At 40.7% G+C, this 24,747-nt stretch overlaps 1 protein-coding gene across 10 annotated transcripts in view; it reads left to right on the top strand.

The window, feature by feature from the left end:
* Positions 1-24,747, top strand: part of herc1 (HECT and RLD domain containing E3 ubiquitin protein ligase family member 1) — a 192,752-nt gene that overhangs the window by 120,020 nt on the left and 47,985 nt on the right. For 6 of the 10 annotated variants that reach the window (XM_061975157.1, XM_061975156.1, XM_061975161.1 and 3 more), the window contains 16 exons: positions 3,931-4,047; positions 4,303-4,552; positions 5,965-6,086; positions 6,168-6,397; positions 9,416-9,684; positions 9,923-9,975; positions 10,080-10,280; positions 13,671-13,845; positions 14,916-15,183; positions 19,388-19,601; positions 20,149-20,405; positions 22,086-22,213; positions 23,147-23,283; positions 23,975-24,175; positions 24,276-24,406; positions 24,489-24,706. In XM_061975157.1, the coding sequence (XP_061831141.1) occupies positions 3,931-4,047; positions 4,303-4,552; positions 5,965-6,086; positions 6,168-6,397; positions 9,416-9,684; positions 9,923-9,975; positions 10,080-10,280; positions 13,671-13,845; positions 14,916-15,183; positions 19,388-19,601; positions 20,149-20,405; positions 22,086-22,213; positions 23,147-23,283; positions 23,975-24,175; positions 24,276-24,406; positions 24,489-24,706 (2,971 nt within the window). The remainder of the gene's footprint in view (positions 1-3,930; positions 4,048-4,302; positions 4,553-5,964; positions 6,087-6,167; positions 6,398-9,415; positions 9,685-9,922; positions 9,976-10,079; positions 10,281-13,670; positions 13,846-14,915; positions 15,184-19,387; positions 19,602-20,148; positions 20,406-22,085; positions 22,214-23,146; positions 23,284-23,974; positions 24,176-24,275; positions 24,407-24,488; positions 24,707-24,747) is intronic. The other 4 variants (XM_061975159.1, XM_061975158.1, XM_061975155.1 and 1 more) reach the window with 3 other exon arrangements.

The raw sequence follows: 24,747 nt of genomic DNA, 5'->3' as shown, positions 1-24,747 counted from the left end.
TGCGTATGATGTTGCCTAGCGGCAGCATGTTAATACTAAAGAGTACAGGGCCAAGAACCGAACCCTGAGGAACTCCACACGTTACCTTAACATAGTCCGATTTCACATTGTTATGGGAGACGCACTGCATCCTCTCAGTAAGATAAGACTTAAACCAAGACAAGGCTAAGTCTGACATACCAATACGTGTTTTGATACGCTCTAATAAAATATTATGATCGACGGTATTGAAAGCAGCGCTAAGATCAAGAAGTAGCAACATAGATGAGGCATCAGAATCCCTCGTTAGCAATCGATCATTAGTCATTTTTCGAGGGCTGTCTCCGTAGAGTGATTTGCCCTGAAACCGGATTGAAAGGGTTCACAGAGATTGTTAGACACTTAGTGTTCATTTAGCTGCTGTGCAACAATCTTTTCGAGGATTTTCTAAATAAACGGAAGGTGGGACACCGGGCGGTAGTTTACCATGAGGTCAGGATCGAGGTTAGGTCTTTTGAGCAGAGGATGAATAACCACTGTTTTGAATGCTGGGGGAACAGTGCTAGAGGAAAGTGATAAGTTTATAATATTTAGCACCGATGGACCTAATAATGCAAAAAGCTCCTTGATAAGTTTCCCAGGAAGTGGGTCAAGTAAACATGTTGTTTGTTTTATCCCACTTGCACGCCGTAATAGTTCCTCTAATGTTATTTCATCAAAAAGAGAGAGACTATTTTGGAGGGCAGTATCCGTCGTATATACAGTCGTATCTGTGTTAATAAAACCCAGTTGTAGCTAGGATGCGTTGTCTTTAATCTCCTTTTTAATGAGTTAAATTTTCTTATTAAATAAATTCATAGTCATCTGCTAAGTGGGTGGAGCTACTGGGAGGAGTCCCTCGTTGAGTTAGTGATGCTACTGTACTAAACAAAAATTTAGGATCGTTTTTGTTGAGGCGGATGAGATTTGAGTAATATTTAGCTTTAGCTAAGGTAAGCATGCGTTTATAAGTTATTAAACTATCACTCCATGCTTGATGGAAAACCTCAAGTTTAGCCGCGCGCCATTTGCGTTCCAGCTTTCTACATGATAATTTATGAGCTCTAGTTTCTTCTGTAAACCATGGGGTGCGCCTTTTAAGGGCCCCTTTCAGCTTTAACGGCGCTATACTATCAATGGTTTCACGCAGGGCATTGTTAAAGTTGTTAATGAGGTTATCAATAGAGCCCACATAATTTGGGAATGGTGCCATTACCCAAGGCAGTAGGCCAGCAAGAGTCATCGTTGTGGCAGCATTAATGTTGCGGCTGCTATAGCAGTTATTATTATTATTATTATTAGCTTGTTGACAATGAGTCAGAACTTCGAATTTTATAAGGTAATGATCAGACATTACTTTTGTATACGGGAGTATCATAACTTTGGAGGTGGTGACGCCCCTGACAAGCACATCTATCGTATTACCGTTGCGATGTGTGGGTTCATTTATTATTTGTGTAAGACCACAGCTATCAATTATAGTCTGGAGCGCCACGCACGGAGGGTCCGATGGGGTATTCATATGGATATTAAAGTCCCCCATTATGATTATATTGTTGGCGTGCGTCACTAGATCAGCAACGAACTCTGAGAATTCACTGATAACATATTGCTTCCTGTTAGTTAAATAGCTTCTATTCCAGTTTAAGACCAACCCTCTGATGCCATACAGTTACATTTTTTTAGTTAAGATATTGTGATTGTGTCAAATGCTTTAGTAAATCCATAAACACACGCCAAATACACGTCGCAAGAACAAAAAATGCTTTTCAAGGGCTGAATCTCAAGAATGTTTTTCATATACAGTAATTTACTCAGACTGTTTAGTTCCAGTGTATAATATCTACTCTATGGCTGTCTTGACGATTTGATTCAGAGGAGTCAGATTGGACTATCAACCTCGCAGTCGACATGTCAGACATTGAATTTCCCTCTTTCTTTGGGGGGGAAGCTAGTTGAGTAACTGAGACCCCCACAGACCTGTAGTGGGAAAATATTTCGAGATTAGGGCCAACGCGCACCTCGGGCAGGTCAAAGCCAGCCCATCAACCCTGGTGCGCCTATGGGGTGTAGCTAGGACCAGTTACCTAGGGCCGTAGACCTCCCTCACTGCTCCCGCGGGTAATCATCCTTCCACAATGTTAATGAGCCTTCCGCATATTCAACTCCGAAAACTTTGTTGCAACTTCTACTTCCTCTAAGTTTGATTGCCTAATCGGCACTCCGCCAGAGCCGAAGCATACCACACTGCTGCCTATCAAGGGACCTCACTAAACTTTACTATTTTTATTTGTTTATCTGACTTAGAGAACTCTTTATATGTGGGGATCCCCATTAGCTATGCTCTTAAAAAAAAAAGAAAAAGAAAACGCTATCCGATTAAATTATAAAAATCCTTAGTTGAAGACAGCCCGAATATTTAACACACAATTTTGTTGCTTCATATATCGTATTTACATTTCATGATACAGTGTTTCCACCAGAAAATGTGTTAGTTAAGGTGGTGTCTCTCCGGCGGACAGACCGGGGAAGGAGGTGGGTGGGTGTAAGGATTGATGTACCTCGGCGTGTCGCCATCACTTCTCCACCTCGTCGCTGCCACCACAGCCTGGGGGGGCAATAGACTACAGACTGTGGTGACGTAGGCCGGCTTTGTCACGTGAAGAAGCCTAAAAGTTTTGGTTGTGTTTTCTGCTCCATTTGCTGAATGGGGATATACGATATACATCTCGATATTTTTTCCGTAAAGTAAAAACAAAACAGTACTAGTTACCTGAGATACTAAGTATGTCATTATTATGACTTACTAAGTCAAAATAATGACTTACAAAGTCAAATTAATGACTTACTGTAAGTAAGCGTTTGCAATAAGCGTTTGAAAAAATGAGTTAAAAGTGGGGCTACATGCTGACATATGCTCAACTCATCATGCTTAATTTATTACAGCATTTGGGAAGCCTGTAGTTGATTTTTGTTATGTTAATGTTATATTTTTATCAACCTGTGATAGCAGGGACCCTGCCATTCAAAACTAGGCTGCTACATTACTAATGATTAATGTAACTATAGCTGAAAAAATAGTACAATAGCAATAGGAGAGACTATTCATCCCTGAACAGCATGGAGTTCATGTAGGCTTTATGATGCAGTTACATTATTATTTCAACTATCAGAGATAGCTTCAGGAAACTCTTCATTTAACATCATGTCATTTTTTGCTGCTTCATTACAGCTCAATCAACACAGAAAACAGTAAAGTGAAATAACTTAGTTGTGTGAACTGTAGCTGTAGGTCAATAATGCTTGTCTTTCTCTCAGACAGACAGACAGGGCTTTGCTGTCCGTAGCACACACACACACACCGCAAAATGAGCTAATGTTACGCTAAAAGCTAATTAGCCTTCACCTCAAGGACTGCGAGCGAGCTGAGCTGAGCTGCCGCTTATGTTTCTAGAACGTCAACGGGCTCATAGTGATGTTACTAGTAGTTGACTGGGAGGTGTTTATTATAATTATGCTTACCTGCTAAACACCTTTCTGCTCACCAGACCGCAGGAGCACTGACTACATGTGCTCTGAATACGCACTGCTGATTGGCTGTTACATGCGCTCTGAATACGCACTGCTTATTGGTGAATACGCACTGCTTATTGGCTATTTCATGCGGTCGGAATACGCACTGCTGATTGGCTGTTACCGCTCTGCATGTAACCAATCAGATGGTTCTGTGGGTGGGACAATGCTGGGTGCTGCAGAGACGTACCGACAGAGGCAGAGGCAGAACTAAGCGGAGCAGCTTGTTAAGACTTTAGTTTAGGCGGTGGCTCTTTGTTGTTAAGGCGGCCGCCTTAACAACAAAGCGCTGCAGGAAACCCTGTGATAATCCTTAATGGTGTCTCCTCTTTGCTGTAGCTCTTTCAGACCCTAGCAGCAGGCTGTCAACATCCCCCCCGCCTCCTGCGATTGCTGTACCCCTGCTGGAGATGGGCTTCTCCTTGCGCCAAATAACCAAAGCTTTGGAAGCGACTGGTCAGTTTGTCAAGCCCTCCATTCTATTTAATTAGTAGACTAGTCAGCAGTTTTAAACAACAGATTAACCATGTTTGTTTCTTTATTGAAGCAAATGATCCAACCATCCATCCATTTTGTTTGCCGCTTATCCTGTTCAGGCCTGTGGGAAAAATGTATGATAATAATTAGACTTAATTCTGACCTTTGAAGATATTAGAGTTGTACTGTCAGGTTATGGTACATTAAGTGGTTAAACATCTCTTCCTTTTGCAGGTGCGAGAGGTGAAGCAGATGCTCAGAACATTACAGTGCTGGCCATGTGGATGATAGAACACCCTGGTACAGATGATGAGCATGTTGAGCCTAGAGGCAGCGGTGTTGGAGGAGATGTGTCTGATGCCCCCTGCCCAGGTGCAACAGCATTTGTGGGAAGCAAATCTCGCGATAGGAGCACCTATGTTTGTTCAACTGGAGACATTGTCAGCGCAGATGCTTCAGAAATTGAAGAGGGCTTCAGTGAGAGGTACGGTTGCACTGAAATATTTAATCTTTTTTTTTTTACGAGTGAATCGTAGGTGTCGTTTTGGGTCATTCTGCAAAAAAGTCACATTCTTCACATATCATTTTACTGTTAAAACACCAGTACATTGCTCTGTCCAGCCAAATTAATTTTTAACAGGGAATTGTTTCTTTCTAACCTCTATATACAGTAATGATGGGAATCTTAACATCTCTCAATTCGATTCTGATTGATAGGGCGATTCAACACGATTCTAGATTCAAACCAATTCTCGCAAAATATTATTTGGTATAAAAATTGAATAAAACCTTTTCAAAACAGGTTAAAGAATACAAAAGCTTGTCTTGGCAGCTAACATATGACGTATATGCGCAGCAAGTAAGCGTGGAGATGGTCTAAAAATGTATTTTTGATTTATGTATTTTAAAAGTATGTGTAGGTGTCACCTAATGTTATTTGTATTATTTGTGGTGCATTTTCTTTGCACACTTGATTGACTTGTCATTTGGTGATTAATGGGGATATGAGTCACATGGGGTGTGTTACACGTCAGTGTAGTATTATCAGCAGTTCACCTGGTGTGCTCATTGAGGGAGTGAGACGGTGACAGGGAATGTCATACTCTGCTGACTGCATTTAATTTGATAGAATGCATTGACAGCGCTTTGATAGAACACATTTAAGATGGCATTTATTCTTATTTTGCATTTAGTTTGGAAAGTTTGTTCACCATTATTTTCAAGCAAATAAATATTTAAAACGCAACAACATTGAAGCGATCATTTTTGGACAAGCCAGCGTGTCCGGCAGGTGCAAGTTTTCCCCCCGTTTAGCCTCTCGACAACTATATTTGCTTTTTTTTGTGAATAGTCACCTAAGAGTATGAATTGATTTAGAATCTAAATGAATAATCACGATTCGGATGTTAATCGTTTTTGTAGCACCCCTAATATACTGTAGAGCGCATCGGAAAGTATATTTGGGCGGCATGGCTAGGTTGGTAGAGCGGCCGTGCCAGTAACTTGAGGGTTCCAGGTTCGAGTCCCGTTTCCATCATCCTAGTCACTGCCGTCGTGTCCTTGGGCAAGACACTTTACCCATGCACCTGCACCCAGTGCCACCCACACTCATTTAAATGTAGCCTAAAGATATAGATAATGGGTTTCACTATATAAAGCGCTTTGAGTCTCAAGAGAAAAGCGCTATATAAATATAATTCACTTCACTATTCACTGCCTCTCACTCTTCCTATTTTAAAGCATAATTCCACATTTTTATAAATCATGTGGGACCCCATAATTTCTTATAGTCAATTAGGTGACTATTTAATACATTTTAATTAAGTTAACCTAACTGTTAAGATGAAATGATAAGATGGACATTTTGAATTAATGAACTGCATGTGCACTTTGTAGTCCTGAGGGACAAGAGCACGATAGTGCAACAGCCTCCTCTGGAGTCGCCCTAAGAGGACGATCTTCTGTTTCTCGGAAACATCACTTCGATCTGGCTGCTCGCAGATTGTTTGCCCGTGCTGGTGAGCATTAGACATCCTTACAGTCAGTCAAGGATCAAATTAAGATTACACTTGATTACATCACTTTCTTTTTTCTGCAAGCTGGATTGTACCGCTCAGTGCAGGCCCACCACAGCCAGTCACGCAGGGAGGTTCCCACTCACCAGCAACAACAAGACCCAGGCGCCCTTTATGACTTCAACTTTCTGGATGAAGAGCTTGAGATGGACCTTGATGAGGAGGCGATGGAGGTCATGTTTGGACAGGATCTTGCCAGTGAACCTGACATTCTGGGAATGTGGATCCCGGAGGTACTGGATTGGCCAACATGGGTGTGTGTGATTTAATGCCCTGAACAGAGGGCTGCTATAACCTGGTGTCAGTACTGCATGACTTCATTTTTACATACACATTAAAAACACATGCTTGTTTTTTGTATTTTAATTTTTGTAAACATTTGTTTATTGGAATTCTTTGACATACAGTTAACAGAAATACAATACAATATACATATCTTTAATACACACAACAATAATACAATAAGTACAGGCAAATATTGATATGAAGCCACAGACATCTACACTTCTGAATGGCTCTAACATGGTGCAGCAATACACAAAAGCAAATAAAAGGCTCCTCAATCCTGCGCAATTCAACCACATCTCAATCGGTGTCAAACTGGTGACCAGTCTCCTTTACATATTTTAAGAAATGACCCTATACTTCTTAAGATTTTACAAATCAACCGTTCAATGTCAACCTGATTTTCTCCAATTTACGGAAATAAAGAATATCTTTGATCCAGCAGGTGTGGTAGGGAGGCGCTGCAGCCTTCCAGTTAAGCACAATAAGTCTTCTAGCTAACGAAGTATTGAATGCCACCAGATTCTTATGGATTTGCTGAGAGAAGATAACAGAGGGGCTACCCCTAATTGTCCATTTAGAGGATTCAGTTTAATCCTAGTACCAAAGACAAAGTATTAAACATTTCAGTGCAATAACTGCACAGGGATTGTCAGAGCCATTACATATGTATTAAGTTAGCTGGGGACTGTTGGCACCGGTCACACGATTCAGATATTCCGCCATACATCTTAGCTAGTCAAACCTTGGTATAATAAGTATGATCAAATCAAATCAAATCAACTTTATTTATAAAGCACATTTAAAATTTACCACAGGGGTAGCCAAAGTGCTGTACAATGAGCAGGTTAAAAGATAAAACGAGTACCGAGCAAACACAACACAACACAAACAGAACATGATAAAAAAATAAATAATTAAAATAGAATTAATAAAAACATAAAAACATAAAAACAGGATCACAGCAGGTGTATTATGGGGCGCCATTGCAGGATGGATATCACTCAGTGTTAAAAGCCATGGAATAAAAGTATGTTTTTAAGAGAGATTTAAAAACAGGAAGAGAGGAGGCTTGTCTAACACTCAGGGGTAGGTCGTTCCAGAGCTTGGGAGCAGCAACGGCGAAAGCTCTGTCACCTCTAAGCTTCAGCCTTGTGTCAGGGACCGTCAACAGCAGCTGATCGGCTGATCTTAAGGATCGGGTGGGGCAGTAAGGCTGAAGGAGGTCGGAGAGATAGGTTGGCGCGAGGTTGTTTAGACATTTAAAAACAAATAAAAGGAGTTTAAAATGTATTCGGTAACGCACAGGGAGCCAGTGAAGGGTGTATTAGCTTGCATTGGATGAGGCTGTATCTTGCACAAATAAATCTACAAAAGTCTCTGTCCAGCTATATTCACATAGGGTCACTCCCAAATCCTCTTCCCAAAGTGACTTAATTGAATTTAGAGACTCACGGTGTAAAAGAAAAATGTGTTTATAAATACATGTAATTGATCCTTTTAAAGTTGGAAGCGTCAGAAGATCTAAAACTGTCAGTTGGTAAATCGGGAAAACCTAGGGAAAGTATTATAAACAAAACTGCAGATCTGTAGATATTTAAAAAGTGTTGATTAGACCTTACCTTAGACTTTTGGTCGTTCCGTCCTCTAAAGCAGTGGTCCCCAACCTTTTTGTAGCTACGGACCGGTCAACGCTTGAAAATTTGTCCCACGGACCGGGGGAGGGGGGGGGTTATGGTAAAAATGTTTTTTTTTTTGTTTTTTTTTTGGTCATAAAAAAATACAATCATGTGTGCTTACAGACTGTATCCCTGCAGACTGTATTGATCTATATTGATATATAATGTAGGAACCAGAAATATTAATAACAGAGAGAAACAACCATTTTGTGCGAATGAGTGTAAATGGGGGAGGGAGGTTTTTTTGGGTTGGTGCACTAATTGTAAGTGCATCTTATGTTTTTTATGTTGATTTAATAAAAAATAAAAAAATAAAATTTTTATTTTTAAAATTTCTTGTGCGGCCCGGTACAAATCGATCCACGAACCGGTACCGGGCCGCGGCCCGGTGGTTGGGGACCACTGCTCTAAAGGGCATCGATCCGCAAAGTTCCTCCACTGCGTTCGGTTCTCGGCTATTGATTTAGCTTGTTCCCAGGTACTATTTTTGCTTGTGAGGTCTTTATCTATTATTTTTCTCCATGTTGTTAATGGTCTTCCCCGTTTTCTTTTGCCTCTTGGGAGTTTTCAACCCCAGCACGGTGGAACAGGGATTAGTGCATGTGCCTCACAATATGAAGGTCCTGAGTAGTCCTGAGTTCAATCCCGGGCTCGGGATCTTTCTGTGTGGAGTTTGCATGTTTTCCCCGTGACTGCGTGGGTTCTCCGGGTACTACGGCTTTCTCCCACCTCCAAAGACATGCACCTGGGGATAGGTTGATTGGCAACACTAAATTGGCCCTAGTGTGTGAATGTGAGTGTGAATGTTGTCTGTCTGTGTTGGCCCTGCGATGAGGTGGCGACTTGTCCAGGTGTACACCGCCTTCCGCCCGAATGCAGCTGAGATAGGCTCCAGCGACCCCCCTCGACCCCGAAAGGGACAAGCGGTAGAAAATGGATGGATGGATAAAATATCATATGAAAACAGAAAATCTAAAAAAAAAAAATATGCACAAATGGAGGAACTGACTTTGGTTGAAAAATAATTTATCGGCCATTCTTTATGTCTCAAGGATATGTGCAAGCAAAGGCGTATTTAGGTTTTGATTTGGGTTAAGGCGACAATGCCAGTCAGCCAGTACAAGGGTCGTCAACTTAAACAGGTTACATTGCACTGAAATGTTTTAATATTGCCAAATAATTTACTAACACAAAGTTGCCATTGACTAATATCTCTGACTAACATTTCATGAGTGCCCGTCTAAATGTTGCAACTTATTTTAATGTATGTGAACCTGTTTCTTTTTTTGACATATTGCCACGTCTCAGCACGCATGTGAAACAGAGGATCGAGATGAAGTTGTGGTGTGTGAACTCTGCGAAGCCAATGTAGCCAACTTTAATCAACATATGAAGAAAAGCCACCCGGGTTGTGGTCGCAGTGCCAACCGACAAGGCTACCGTAGTAACGGCTCATACGTAGACGGCTGGTTTGGAGGAGAATGTGGCAGCGGAAACCCCTACTACCTGCTTTGTGGTGCCTGCAGAGAGAAATATTTAGCCATCAAAAGCAAGGCGAAAGTCCCGATTATTGAGAGGTATATGCACACTTTTAATAATGTGTTATAATCAGTTTTTCATTTTTAAAGTCGTCACTACTCCATGTATTCCTTCTGTCTGCCCCTCATATGTTTGTTTTTTTGTGCTGGTTATTGGTCATCAGAGTTTGGACTTTTGGGAGATAATGCCACATTTAGATGTATTATTTAAATGGCATATTTTAATTTTCTGTAACAATATAATTATTTGGCTTCTATTACTTTGCTGTGTTTTCAGATATAAGGGCCAGGCTCCTGATCTTCTGGGAAAGCAGGACAGTGTGTATGAAGGTACAATGTACATGAAAACAAGAATAATAATACAGTATAAAATGATACATTCTTCGCGTTTTCATTTTATTTTCGCATTCATGCGTTTGTCCTTCACTCCACAGAAGACTGGGACATGATGGATGTTGATGAAGATGAGAAGCTCACTGGGGAGGAGGAATTTGAGCTTTTAGCAGGTCCATTAGGTCTGAGTGAACGCAGAACTGTCCCGGAGGCTGTACAGTTTCCTGATAGTGACCCATTGGGGGCCTCTGTAGCTATGATAACTGCCACCAACAGTATGGAGGAGACACTACTGCAGATCGGTGAGTCTGTCCTCTCAGAAAAATAACTGTTGATTAAGGGTGCAATGATACACAACATTTACTGTTTTACAAAAAAGAGAAACGTTCGTGCCTTTTTTAACATGTAGTTTATTGAAATGACAAAAACATTTTTTTATTGAAATTACCCCCAAAAAATGTCAATGCAGAATGTTCTAAAACCTGCCGTTGTCTACAACAAAAAAAGGAGTACCGGTAGCATGTCAACAGCAGTGGCCTGATTGTTTTTTTTGGCCCTCTTTGAATCGTGTGCTGACCCCCGGTTAACGTTTGTAGCCTATGTGCTTTCTGTTATTGTTTTATTCACCTGTTTTTGCATCTGGGTGATGTTTGTGTGACACATGCAACTTTCAGTTGTACGTTTGTCCACAACGTGTTTGCCAACAGGGTCATTCATACCTTAAAGTAAACCTTAGTAGTTCCAAACGCCAAATGTGAAGGATGGTGGAGGATCTTTGAGTTCATAAGGTGTGTTGCAATAAACTGGCTTTGTATGTAGCATCTGTCTCTGTAAGTTTGTCTGAATGGTGGGAGGCACATGCACTCGATAATGTAGCGTATGGTAGAGTATCCATCCATCCCTTTTCTACCGCTTGTCCCTTTTGGGGTCGCGGGGGGTGCTGGAGCCTATCTCAGCTGCATTCGGTAGAGTAGTCGAGCGCAAATCTTCATTGTCAAAATTTCATCGATTAGATATGAAATTGTGTATTGTTTTATTCATTATGGAACGGTTAAATAGAGATACACCTTGCACCACTTGTGTTGATGTTTCTTTAAAAATTAAAAAATGCCTAGAAATGTGCCTCATTCATATAAAGGTTAGTTTAGATGTATGCACTGCAGCTTTACAACTTTTCAGATGTGTATTTTTTGTATATTTTGAGGTGTCTTTTGTAGTTATTGCCCATTTTATGTACGGTACCTACATTTAATAGCCTCAGTATTCTATGTGATGATAGTTAGTTTTTTACCAAATTACTTCCACGATACCAACAAAATGAATACCTCTGATAGTTTTAATCAAAACTTAGCATTTGTATCCTAGTGAAGAGATATTTTTTCATATACCACTTTTCTTGGATCAGATTACATTGTACGGGTATTAGAGATGCGCGGTTTGCGGACACAACCGCGGAGTCCGCGGATTATCCGCGGATCGGGCGGATGAAATTAAAAAAACTAAGATTTTATCCGCTCGCGGGTCGGGTCGGGCGGATCAATTTTTTTTTTTTTTTTTTTTTTTTTTTTTTTTGCGGGTGGCAGTTAAACCAATTGGGAAATATATATACATAGTTAAATGTTGTTACCCACATACGAAAAACGAGCAGGCACCTGCTGCATATGCCACAACAGAAGAAAAAAAAAGAAGAGATGGACACTTTTACGGAGCGGAGAAGGGACGCCTCGCCGGGGTCCGGGACCCGAGGCCCCTTCCCCCGAGAGGGCCCCACCGGGAGCCGTAGCTGAGGCGATCCGCAAGAAGGGCCCGACGCACGTCCAGGGTCACTACCGCGCCCACCGCACCGACACCCCGCCTCGTCTGCTTTCGCCGCGGCCAGCGTCACGCGCAGCAGGTAAGCAGCTTACCTGCCCGCCACCCCCGTGGCCGGGGGCTCGTAACATGGGTCACTCCGCGCGCTCCGCCCGCGCAGCTTACCTGCTTGCCACCCCTGTTGCCGGGGGCGCGTAACAGGGGTCACTCCGCGCGTAGTGCGCTCATGAAAGGGGTGGGGCTCACCCTGGTTGATATAGAGAGCAGGACGGTGGCCATGGAATTTGGAACCCGCTAAGGAGTGTGTAACAACCCACCTGCCGAATCAACTAGCCCTGAAAATGGATGGCGCTGGAGCGTGGGCCCATATACCTGGCCGTCGCCGGCAGCGAGACGCGCTTGGAGGTGCGCTCAGCGCGGCTCCCATATGATTGCGCACTGGTGTGCGTCTGGGTCGTGACAGCGTGGCACGCGAATGTCTGTGCATTGGATCAGTCTCCTTTCTTTAACAGGCAAAAGCTTTATAACCTCACCATACCTGCCAACTTTTAAATCAGAAAAACCTAGTAGCCAGGGTCCAAGGGCCGCAGGCCCCGGTAGGTCCAGGACAAAGTCCTGGTGGAGGGTTCAGGGCTTCGCCCCCCGACGCAAAATGACTATTAGCATTCAGACAGGTTAAAATGTTGCTAAAACCATCACTTTTCTATCAGTCACAGTGACTTTTCAAAACAAAAATATTACAGCAAAAATCATATGGGTTGATTGACATGTTTATTCTGTAAGCTAACTTCAATAGTTTGAAATTATTTTGACAGTTAATGCCAGTTATCCTGTCAACCTTTCACAAGACTTCAATTTGTTAATTGAAAGTATAAATAGTATAAACACTTTTTACAGTATGTCGTGCTGTGAAATACAGCCGACAGGATTGCGCATGCATGGTGCAGGAGAACAAAGGACTTCTTTCATTTAAGGTTTGTGATAAACCATCAAACTCATTCGTTAAAAGGACTCTATAGTAATATAAAGCGAATTTTTCTGGACATTATCATGCAAGAAAAGTTTATTTTTGGGATCGCGATCACCGCGTAATGATTTTTAAAGGTTGCATTACATTATTAACTGTCCCATGTGATCAGCCAGTGCGATTGGAAGTCCATGCTCAATTATTGCCTCCGTAAATAAAACTTCGGCATTTATCACATCCAAAGAATCTGTTTGGGCGACGAAAAACGTTGAAAGTTTTCCACTTGTATCGCTAGCAACGGCATTAGACTTGTGTTTTTTTGTCCCAACGTGGTCTTTTACATCGCTAATTCCTCCGTGTCCGATCGAAAAATCTTGTCTGCACAAGGTGCAATTCGCGTAGTTTTCACCCTTTTTTTAAATTTTTTTATTAATATTAGATATATAACAACGGGCGGATGGTGGGCGGATGCAGTTCTGATCAAACGTTACATCGGGTGGATGGCGGATGGTTGACGACTTTCTGACGCGGTTGCGGATGAAATAATTGCCTATCCGCGCATCTCTAACGGGTATACATAATGGTTCGGAAGATTTTTAGACTTACCACCGATCTGTAAGGCACTGATTGGATCTGATATGATGTAACATGAATATGCCATCTGGGCATTTAAAAATAATGTCCAATTTGTTGATACAATCAATAACATAATTGTTATAACTGAGCTTTCTGTCCCTGCTTCTAATATTTTAAATGTAGGAGAAACACATTTCGATTTTTCATTTAGCCTCAAGCCATATGCAATCTACAGTACACATCTTATAATTAAATGCTTGTTGCAGTGGACTTTACTGACCTTGATAGTTGGCTGGATCACAGCAAGTAAGTTAATTATGTGTGTTTTCATGTTCAGGTTGTCACCCATCAGTGGACAAGAGTTCATCGGGCAGGGTAACTCTTGGAGAGCAGGCAGCCGCTCTGCACAACCCCCATGACCGAGTGATGGCCCTGAGAAGGGTGACTGCTGCAGCCCAGGTGCTGCTTGCCAGGACGATGGTGATGAGAGCCTTGTCTCTGTTGTCTGTGAGGTAGCCTTCATCCACACAATTTAGCACAAAACACCATGACTTCATTCAAATGCACTGAAACACATGTAAACAACACAACAAAAAATAGCGTAATGTCTATCATCCTTGTGATAAAGGATAATATTGTGCAACGTGTATACACAACATGATTTTTTTTACTTAGGAGGTGGGTGGGTGTAAGGATTGATGTAACTCGGCGTGTCGCCATCACTTCTCCACCTCGTCGCTGCCACCACAGCCTGGGGGGGCAATAGACTACAGACTGTGGTGACGTAGGCCGGCTTTGTCACGTGAAGAAGCCTAAAAGTTTTGGTTGTGTTTTCTGCTCCATTTGCTGAATGGCGATATACGATATACATCTCGATATTTTTTCCGTAAAGTAAAAACAAAACAGTACTAGTTACCTGAGATACTAAGTATGTCATTATTATGACTTACTAAGTCAAAATAATGACTTACAAAGTCAAATTAATGACTTACTGTAAGTAAGCGTTTGCAATAAGCGTTTGAAAAAATGAGTTAAAAGTGGGGCTACATGCTGACATATGCTCAACTCATCATGCTTAATTTATTACAGCATTTGGGAAGCCTGTAGTTGATTTTTGTTATGTTAATGTTATATTTTTATCAACCTGTGATAGCAGGGACCCTGCCATTCAAAACTAGGCTGCTACATTACTAATGATTAATGTAACTATAGCTGAAAAAATAGTACAATAGCAATAGGAGAGACTATTCATCCCTGAACAGCATGGAGTTCATGTAGGCTTTATGATGCAGTTACATTATTATTTCAACTATCAGAGATAACTTCAGGAAACTCTTCATTTAACATCATGTCATTTTTTGCTGCTTCATTACAGCTCAATCAACACAGAAAACAGTAAAGTGAAATAACTTAGTTGTGTGAACTGTAGCTGTAGGTCAATAATGCTTGTCTTTCTCTCAGACAGACAGACAGGGCTTTGCTGTCCGTAACACACACACACACGCACACACCGTGATTTTTTTTACTTTAAATAAAATACTATGTTTTTTTTACCTTTTTTTGTCCTTTCCCTTCTACCCAGTGGGTCAAGTTGCAGCCTTGCAGCTGGCCTTGAGTCACTTGGCCTAACAGACATCAGGACTCTTGTCAGGCTGATGTGCCTAGCAGCAGCAGGCCGAGCTGGTCTTTCCACCAGTCCTACAGTAAGCTCTGGCCATGCTGAAAGGCCACGCGGAGCTGCAAAGGCCAGCAAACCAATTTCCTGTTTAGCGTATCTCAGCACAGCAGTGGGCTGCTTAGCCTCAAACAGCCCCAATGCTGCCAAACTGCTGGTGCAGCTTTGCACTCAGGTATGATATAAAGTATTGCTTATTAAAATATTTAGGACCTGATCAACTAAGATCCCAAATAACAAATGCTAAATAGCATGTGCGAAATAATAAAATTGTGTGTACTATTGTGGCCGCTTTGCATGTTATCTACTAAGATTGTGTAGGCAAAAGTGGTCGGGCTGCTCTATTTATTGGGGACATCTGATGATTTTCCTCTTTTCTGATTTATAAATGTTACAAAGTTAGAAATCATACGGTTTATGCATTTTGACGTGAGCTTGCGCGCAGTTTTGGAAACCTCTGAATGCTACGTTTTGGACATCACAGATTGATGGATGTACATTTGTGGTCATTCTCGGACATGCTGCCGAGACTGCTGCCCGAGCTTCCGTGTCATTTCTTCTTGTTTCAGGCCATCCCACCTGCTCTGATGTTTAAAAATAAAAATACTTCCATTTTCATTATTCTATGACATTTTACACAGGACTATTTTGTCAAGATAAGCAACTACAAAATTGGATTAGCCGCTAAAATCAGTCCTATTCTATTGTGGGGAAAAAAAACAAAACGCTATGTTGTTTACCACCACACAGATCACGGTACCCACACAACACTGCGCTCCTGTGCGCTATATTGCAGCGGCCCTGCGATGACTTGGTTTGAGGAAGTATTGTTTATGAAGTTTATTTCATAAAAAAGAAATAGCGGTTAAGTTCGTCTTTAAGATATACAGGTAAAAGCCAGTAAATTAGAATATTTTGAAAAACTTGATTTATTTCAGTAATTGCATTCAAAAGGTGTAACTTGTACATTATATTTATTCATTGCACACAGACTGATGCATTCAAATGTTTATTTCATTTAATTTTGATGATTTGAAGTTGCAACAAATGAAAATCCAAAATTCCGTGTGTCACAAAATTAGAATATTACTTAAGGCTAATACAAAAAAGGGATTTTTAGAAATGTTGGCCAACTGAAAAGTATGAAAATGAAAAATATGAGCATGTACAATACTCAATACTTGGTTGGAGCTCCTTTTGCCTCAATTACTGCGTTAATGCGGCGTGGCATGGAGTCGATGAGTTTCTGGCACTGCTCAGGTGTTATGAGAGCCCAGGTTGCTCTGATAGTGGCCTTCAACTCTTCTGCGTTTTTGGGTCTGGCATTCTGCATCTTCCTTTTCACAATACCCCACAGATTTTCTATGGGGCTAAGGTCAGGGGAGTTGGCGGGCCAATTTAGAACAGAAATACCATGGTCCGTAAACCAGGCACGGGTAGATTTTGTGCTGTGTGCAGGCGCCAAGTCCTGTTGGAACTTGAAATCTCCATCTCCATAGAGCAGGTCAGCAGCAGGAAGCATGAAGTGCTCTAAAACTTGCTGGTAGACGGCTGCGTTGACCCTGGATCTCAGGAAACAGAGTGGACCGACACCAGCAGATGACATGGCACCCCAAACCATCACTGATGGTGGAAACTTTACACTAGACTTCAGGCAACGTGGATCCTGTGCCTCTCCTGTCTTCCTCCAGACTCTGGGACCTCGATTTCCAAAGGAAATGCAAAATTTGCATGGTTGGGTGATGGTTTGGGGTGCCATGTCATCTGCTGGTGTCGGTCCACTCTGTTTCCTGAGATCCAGGGTCAACGCAGCCGTCTACCAGCAAGTTTTAGAGCACTTCATGCTTCCTGCTGCTGACCTGCTCTATGGAGATGGAGATTTCAAGTTCCAACAGGACTTGGCGCCTGCACACAGCGCAAAATCTACCCGTGCCTGGTTTACGGACCATGGTATTTCTGTTCTAAATTGGCCCGCCAACTCCCCTGACCTTAGCCCCATAGAAAATCTGTGGGGTATTGTGAAAAGGAAGATGCAGAATGCCAGACCCCAAAACGCAGAAGAGTTGGAGGCCACTATCAGAGCAACCTGGGCTCTCATAACACCTGAGCAGTGCCAGAAACTCATCGACTCCATGCCACGCCGCATTAACGCAGTAATTGAGGCAAAAGGAGCTCCAACCAAGTATTGAGTATTGTACATGCTCATATTTTTCATTTTCATACTTTTCAGTTGGCCAACATTTCTAAAAATCCCTTTTTTGTATTAGCCTTAAGTAATATTCTAATTTTGTGACACACGGAATTTTGGATTTTCATTTGTTGCCACTTCAAATCATCAAAATTAAATGAAATAAACATTTGAATGCATCAGTCTGTGTGCAATGAATAAATATAATGTACAAGTTACACCTTTTGAATGCAATTACTGAAATAAATCAAGTTTTTCAAAATATTCTAATTTACTGGCTTTTACCTGTATATCTAACAGTGTACATTTTTAAAAGATAAATTCTGATACTTTTACTTTGTACCTCTCAGCTCCAGCCTGAGGCACTGTGAGGAAAGCGCTGTGTCCTGCCAGAAAAGTAGTTCCTCTGTGTTAGTTTTTACAATAACGTCACCATACCTTTAGTTAATATGCAGGTTACGGCATTTAAATGGAGCGTTTTTGACTTATCTTCAAAATAGTAGGATCTCCATTACCTGCATTGTTAGCTTTGTGCTAGCAGTTTTTTACTGTCTAAAACGCACAGAAAAAAAAACACATTTTTGTTTCACATTTCCAAAAAAGTGCATTTTTTCTTCGAGACTGTACTGCTATTGTCGACAACCTGTCTTTTACAACCAACTCATCAAATCCTGGACCATTATTACTAAAGTTTGGGGCTGGGTAATTGATGTAATTGATTGTGGATAAAATATATTTTAAAGTTGTCAATATTGATTCACAAAGCATAATATTAAGCCCTGTCCCACCACCCCTTTGGTAGTCTGGTGCAAGAAGTAGCAACATTATCACCATATGGCAACATTAGCCATCTGGGGAAAAATAAAATAAATTAAGGGACTTACCAGCATTAACACCCGATTATACCGGTCCAGGAAGTACAGTAATAGATGCCATCGCAAGTTTTGTTGACAAAGATTTACGCCTGTGTTTGCCAGCTTTAAGTGGCTTGTTCAGGCGCTCAAAGTGAACCACACTACATTTTGATAATGTAACGTAAACATCTGACTGAAACTGTTATTTTTATTGATAGTATTTGTAACTGCAAGTCTTGTAAGATCAGCGCTACCGTAGTGCAAACTCACTAGGCAAAAAGAACTGCAGCCGTAACTCGGGAGACAAGAGGTACTTTTGCTCACAAATGGCCCAGAAAAACCAAGCACACATTTCCGGCCCTCACAATATAATTGCTGTGCGTTACATCCTGTCTGGCTGTGCTAACAAAAAGAGTGTCAGGAATAAACCGTACATTTTTAGTTATTGTTTTTCACCTGAAGAAATAATATTTTTATTAAATTTGCATGGTAATCTGCATGTTGCCATACAAGGACAATTTTTAGTTATTGTGAGAATGTTACTTCTGAGAATGTGTAAACTGTCCAAAGTTGTTTATGGTAAAGAGTAACATTTACATTTGTATTATACAGGGTGATTCAAAAAAGAATACGCCAAAATTATCACTCAATATTTCAAAAATGAAAAACAATAGAAAACCTAGCTTGAACACCTGTGTTGAACATAACTTTGAGTATTTCATGTTTTACAAGTGCTCAACATGGCCACCACCGGCAGCACGGACAACATCAAGACAATATGAGAATTCCTCCCAAACGCGCCCCAGAATCTCGCGATCCATCATGTTGATTGCTGCAGTTATTCGATCTTTCATGTCATCAATATTTGCTGGCAAAAGTGGAACATAAACTTTGTCTTAAACATACCCCTACAGAAAAAAGTCACACAGTTAGATCAGGGGATCTGTCTATCAGTCTACTACAATGCTTTAGAACTGAATAAAAATGCGTGATGATTTTGGCGTATTCTTTTTTAATCACCCTGTATATATTTATGTAACACATTTGAGACTCTTTCAATATTTAAGTGCCGATCAAATCGAATCGTGATTAATTGATTTCAAACATTTATGAATTGATATCGAATCAATTTGGGACATTGGCCCTCCTAAACAGTTTCCATTTCTGGTTCCACGGTCATTGTATCACATTTGGGACTTACTTAAATTACATATTTAAATTATGTGGTGTTCAAATTTAGAGGTTCCACAGTACATTACTTTTTTATATTTAATTCCTGTTATTGCATTTTACTGTACGATTTACGATTATGTGTAAATTATTTATTTCATTTCCAGAATCTCATCTCTGCAGCAACAGGCATGAATCTGACAACAGTCGATGACCCTGTCCAGAGAAAATTCTTACCCAGTTTCCTGCGGGGCATGGCCGAAGAGAACAAGCTTATTACTTCCCCCAACTTTGTAGTGACACAGGCTCTGGTGGCTCTGCTGGCAGATAAAGGGGCCAAACTCAGACCTGCTTATGATAAGGCTGATATGGAGAAAAGAGGTGCGTTGCCTGTGCATGCAAGGTGTCCTGAAGGTATATTTAAGTAAATGAATGGTCGAAAATGTATTCAAACATTCAATAAGTGTACTTTTATTTTAACACCAAACTAATTAATTGACTCAAGGAGCCAGTTGTTACAGTATATTCAGAGGTTTTGAGGTTGATATGATGTACAGTACAGGTAATGAATTTATAGGTGTTCATCATTTAATTATTTGATATTCATTCATTCATTATATATAACTCACATTTCCAGTTAATGGAGACATGCCACCTCTTCTTTTTATACCTTATTGAGTCACCTTTTTATGTTTTACATGTATGTATTTTGTCTTAATTTTTTTTTACATTCTCTCACTCACGGGCAAACCTTGTCATCGTGTTTTCCATGTCAAGCAGGTCTAACTGCGCATTTCTAATTTATGCCACCTATTTTTTACCTTATTTGGTCATCTTTTTGATTTATATGTATGTCTTTTGTCTTTTCGTGTTTTACATTCTCTCACTCACGGGCCAACCTTGTCATCTTGTTTTCCATGTCAAGCAGGTCTAATTGCGCATTTGTATGCCCATCCTTCCCATAATCCCTCCGCTGTAGGCCCTCTGGAGCTGGCTAATGCTCTGGCAGCCTGTTGCCTGTCATCCAGGCTTTCCTCACAGCATCGGCAGTGGGCCACCCAGCAGCTAGTGCGCACACTAGCAGCCCATGACCGTGACAATCAGACCAGGCCACAGACCTTTGCCGATATGGCAGGGGACCTGCGGAAGTGTTCGTTTATCAAGTTAGAGGCTCATCAAAGCAGGGTGAGATATCATTAGCATAAAGATTGCCATGTTTACTTCTGGTCTACAATTATTTAAATTTTAAACCTACAGGTAAAAGCCAGTAAATTAGAATATTTTGAAAAACTTGATTTATTTCAGTAATTGCATTCAAAAGGTGTAACTTGTACATTATATTTATTCATTGCACACAGACTGATGCATTCAAATGTTTATTTCATTTAATTTTGATGATTTGAAGTGGCAACAAATGAAAATCCAAAATTCCGTGTGTCACAAAATTAGAATATTACTTAAGGCTAATACAAAAAAGGGATTTTTAGAAATGTTGGCCAACTGAAAAGTATGAAAATGAAAAATATGAGCATGTACAATACTCAATACGGTACTTGGTTGGAGCTCCTTTTGCCTCAATTACTGCGTTAATGCGGCGTGGCATGGAGTCGATGAGTTTCTGGCACTGCTCAGGTGTTATGAGAGCCCAGGTTGCTCTGATAGTGGCCTTCAACTCTTCTGCGTTTTTGGGTCTGGCATTCTGCATCTTCCTTTTCACAATACCCCACAGATTTTCTATGGGGCTAAGGTCAGGGGAGTTGGCGGGCCAATTTAGAACAGAAATGCCATGGTCCGTAAACCAGGCACGGGTAGATTTTGCGCTGTGTGCAGGCGCCAAGTCCTGTTGGAACTTGAAATCTCCATCTCCATAGAGCAGGTCAGCAGCAGGAAGCATGAAGTGCTCTAAAACTTGCTGGTAGACGGCTGCGTTGACCCTGGATCTCAGGAAACAGAGTGGACCGACACCAGCAGATGACATGGCACCCCAAACCATCACCCAACCATGCAAATTTTGCATTTCCTTTGGAAATCGAGGTCCCAGAGTCTGGAGGAAGACAGGAGAGGCACAGGATCCACGTTGCCTGAAGTCTAGTGTAAAGTTTCCACCATCAGTGATGGTTTGGGGTGCCATGTCATCTGCTGGTGTCGGTCCACTCTGTTTCCTGAGATCCAGGGTCAACGCAGCCGTCTACCAGCAAGTTTTAGAGCACTTCATGCTTCCTGCTGCTGACCTGCTCTATGGAGATGGAGATTTCAAGTTCCAACAGGACTTGGCGCCTGCACACAGCGCAAAATCTACCCGTGCCTGGTTTACGGACCATGGTATTTCTGTTCTAAATTGGCCCGCCAACTCCCCTGACCTTAGCCCCATAGAAAATCTGTGGGGTATTGTGAAAAGGAAGATGCAGAATGCCAGAGCCAAAAACGCAGAAGAGTTGAAGGCCACTATCAGAGCAACCTGGGCTCTCATAACACCTGAGCAGTGCCAGAAACTCATCGACTCCATGCCACGCCGCATTAACGCAGTAATTGAGGCAAAAGGAGCTCCAACCAAGTATTGAGTATTGTACATGCTCATATTTTTCATTTTCATACTTTTCAGTTGGCCAACATTTCTAAAAATCCCTTTTTTGTATTAGCCTTAAGTAATATTCTAATTTTGTGACACACGGAATTTTGGATTTTCATTTGTTGCCACTTCAAATCATCAAAATTAAATGAAATAAACATTTGAATGCATCAGTCTGTGTGCAATGAATAAATATAATGTACAAGTTACACCTTTTGAATGCAATTACTGAAATAAATCAAGTTTTTCAAAATATTCTAATTTACTGGCTTTTACCTGTATTTCTCTTTGTTTAGGTCCTCACATGTGGCTGGTGCAAAAAGAAAGGCCTGTTGGCAACTAGTGGCAACGATGGCACCGTTAGGGTCTGGAATGTAACCAAGAGCCAGTACACCCTGCAGCAAACCTGCGTCTTCAACAAGGAGTAAGACACTTTGAAACACTACAAATCCAAAAACTTTTAACATTTTCTATGTTACACCTGTACAAGAAAAAATGCTAAGAAATTCAAACGATTACTACTCTGCATCTGTCTTGCAAATTAGTGCATGATGTTGAACAACACTCATCGAACTGGGTAAAAATCCTAATTTGAAACAGGACCAAATTATACACTTTCATATATCAGCCGCCTACATATTTTTCTGTTAATATTCAATAAAAATTAATCCTTTATTTACTGACAGATTTAGGAAAGCATTATAATGTGATAAACTATAATATAATTAACAAATGATCAATTATCAAAGAAAACCACCTTGCGGGCTATAACAATAAATCAATAATCTATTTTAGTGTGGCCTTTGGAATGAGGGGTTTTACTCTTTGCTGGGGCTCTCAAAATTAATGCTAATGTCATAATTAATCCATTGTCATTATTAATCTTGATTAAAATTGTAACACAATTACCGGTAACTCATCTGCACCGCAGAATCCCTTATTGCTCATGCAAAAGTAAACATGAGTATTATAGATTAAAAATAAATTATATTTAATCGTAACATTTTAAATGAATCCACAGCAGATTAAACAGGTTTGTCATTCGAGTGCACTACTCTTTGCACATTATCTTTACCCTTGTTGGAAAAAAAAAAACCTGCACTCTCATGCTAAATTTTAATGTAGGGGCAATGTTCAACAACCGAATAAGCATATTGTACGTTTTAATACATTGAAATGAAGGTTTGGTTTTCTGTTTCAGGTAATGGATACATAATCATTGAATACTTTTAAACACATTATGCACAATGTTCAGAAGCAATGCTTTATCACTCTGTTCGGTTATGGTCCTAATAAATAAAAGAAATAAAATATATTTGTCTGAGCTGCTTTTTTTTATTCTGTTCTTGAAATTCAGTGATGATTCTTCAGAAGAGGGCCATTCAGGTTTTGGATCTCCCAGTGATTTTTGCTTATCTCCTCTTGCTTGGAGTGTCACTGGAAAATATCTTGCGTCTGCAATGGAGAAAATGGTCAATATCTGGCAAGTTAATGGTAAACAATGACACTATTCTTAACATTTTTGTAATGTTTTTTTCAGATTGATTTTGGTTAATTATATTGATGCAGTATATACAGGACTTTTTCTGTATACATTTGAGTTCAATCCCGAAGACAGATGTCAGTTCACTTTTCGTCGGAAACTCTTTACTTTATCTCTGTAGTTGGCTTGCACAGTGGAAATAAGGCTGTCAAGACATGTTAGTGGCAGTGGGATATCTCAGTAATGAGACCACTAACCTGCTTAGTTATCACTGTCCATTCCATGTTCAAAGATACCATCTTTATTCTTGTTAATGGCTGTGGCTTTTGAGCAATTTATCATTTCTAATTTCACTTCACTTTTTTCACTCTACCTCTCTTTTTCTTTGATGCGCTAATATCAGAAGTCTTCCTCACGCTCACAAGACATAAAGAGAAAAATAAACAATAGTGAATGAAGCGTCACCACCATGTAGTAATCCGCCAGGCGCATGTACAGTACTAGTTCTCTTCTTTCTTTTTTTTTATAGTATTGATTATTAACGGTATGTCAAAGACAATAGTTTATTTTGTTTTCGTTTTTATTAAAATTTTAATAAACATGTAGTTGTCATACACCTTGCCCTACTGATTATAAACGTATTTTATTACAATGGTATGTTGTCGTTTCATGACAAATGCCTAACCTTGTTTCTCTTTGAAGGAGGTAAAGGCCTTTTGGATGTGCAGCCTCACTGGGTTTCAGCACTTGCTTGGCCTGAAGAGGAACCACAATCTTTGTGGTCTGGAGAACCGACTGATATGTTGCTGGTGGGTCGAATGGATGGATCCCTGGGCCTTATTGAGGTACTGGATTCTTCCAGGATGCGCCGCACAGAGCTAGAGCACTGCTACAGGAAAGATGGTACGGATGTAAAGAGGTGTTATGTGTTCATGTTTTTGACTGCCTTGTGAATTTCCAGGTGACAAATACATTTGTGACAAAGTGGATTTGTATTTCTCAGTGGCAGTGATGAACATAGTCTGGTACAGTGAAGACAAACCTTTTGCTGTGGGCTACGCAGATGGAAAGCTGTTGATTGGAACCAAAGAGCCCTTAGAGCAACGAGCCATTGTGGTCATCGATGCTCACAAGGTAAAATATGCTGACGAGCCTAGAATAGAATTACATTTGTCTACAAATTTTCAAAGAAACTGAATCTTATTGTATTTTTCAGGAGTCCATTACCAATATGAAGTGGAGTCCTACTGGTCAAATCTTGATGACTTGCGCGAAAGAAGAGACGGTGAAGCTTTGGGCCAGTCCAGACCCGTCCTCTGAGTTAGGCACCGGCTGGAGGTGTTTAATTGGTCTTAGACAACCCTCCATGGTAAATGGTGTTGCCTGGTGCAGCTTACCCGGACGTGGCCCAAAGCATCTCAGCATGCTTGCCATGTAGGTCTTTTTTTTATATTTTTTATTTTATTTAAAAAAAA

Source organism: Nerophis lumbriciformis, linkage group LG15 (genome assembly GCF_033978685.3).
Source record: "Nerophis lumbriciformis linkage group LG15, RoL_Nlum_v2.1, whole genome shotgun sequence".
NCBI lineage: Eukaryota > Metazoa > Chordata > Actinopteri > Syngnathiformes > Syngnathidae > Nerophis > Nerophis lumbriciformis.
Note: the sequence above shows the minus strand (reverse complement) of the source record. Positions and strands in the feature narration are given on the sequence as shown.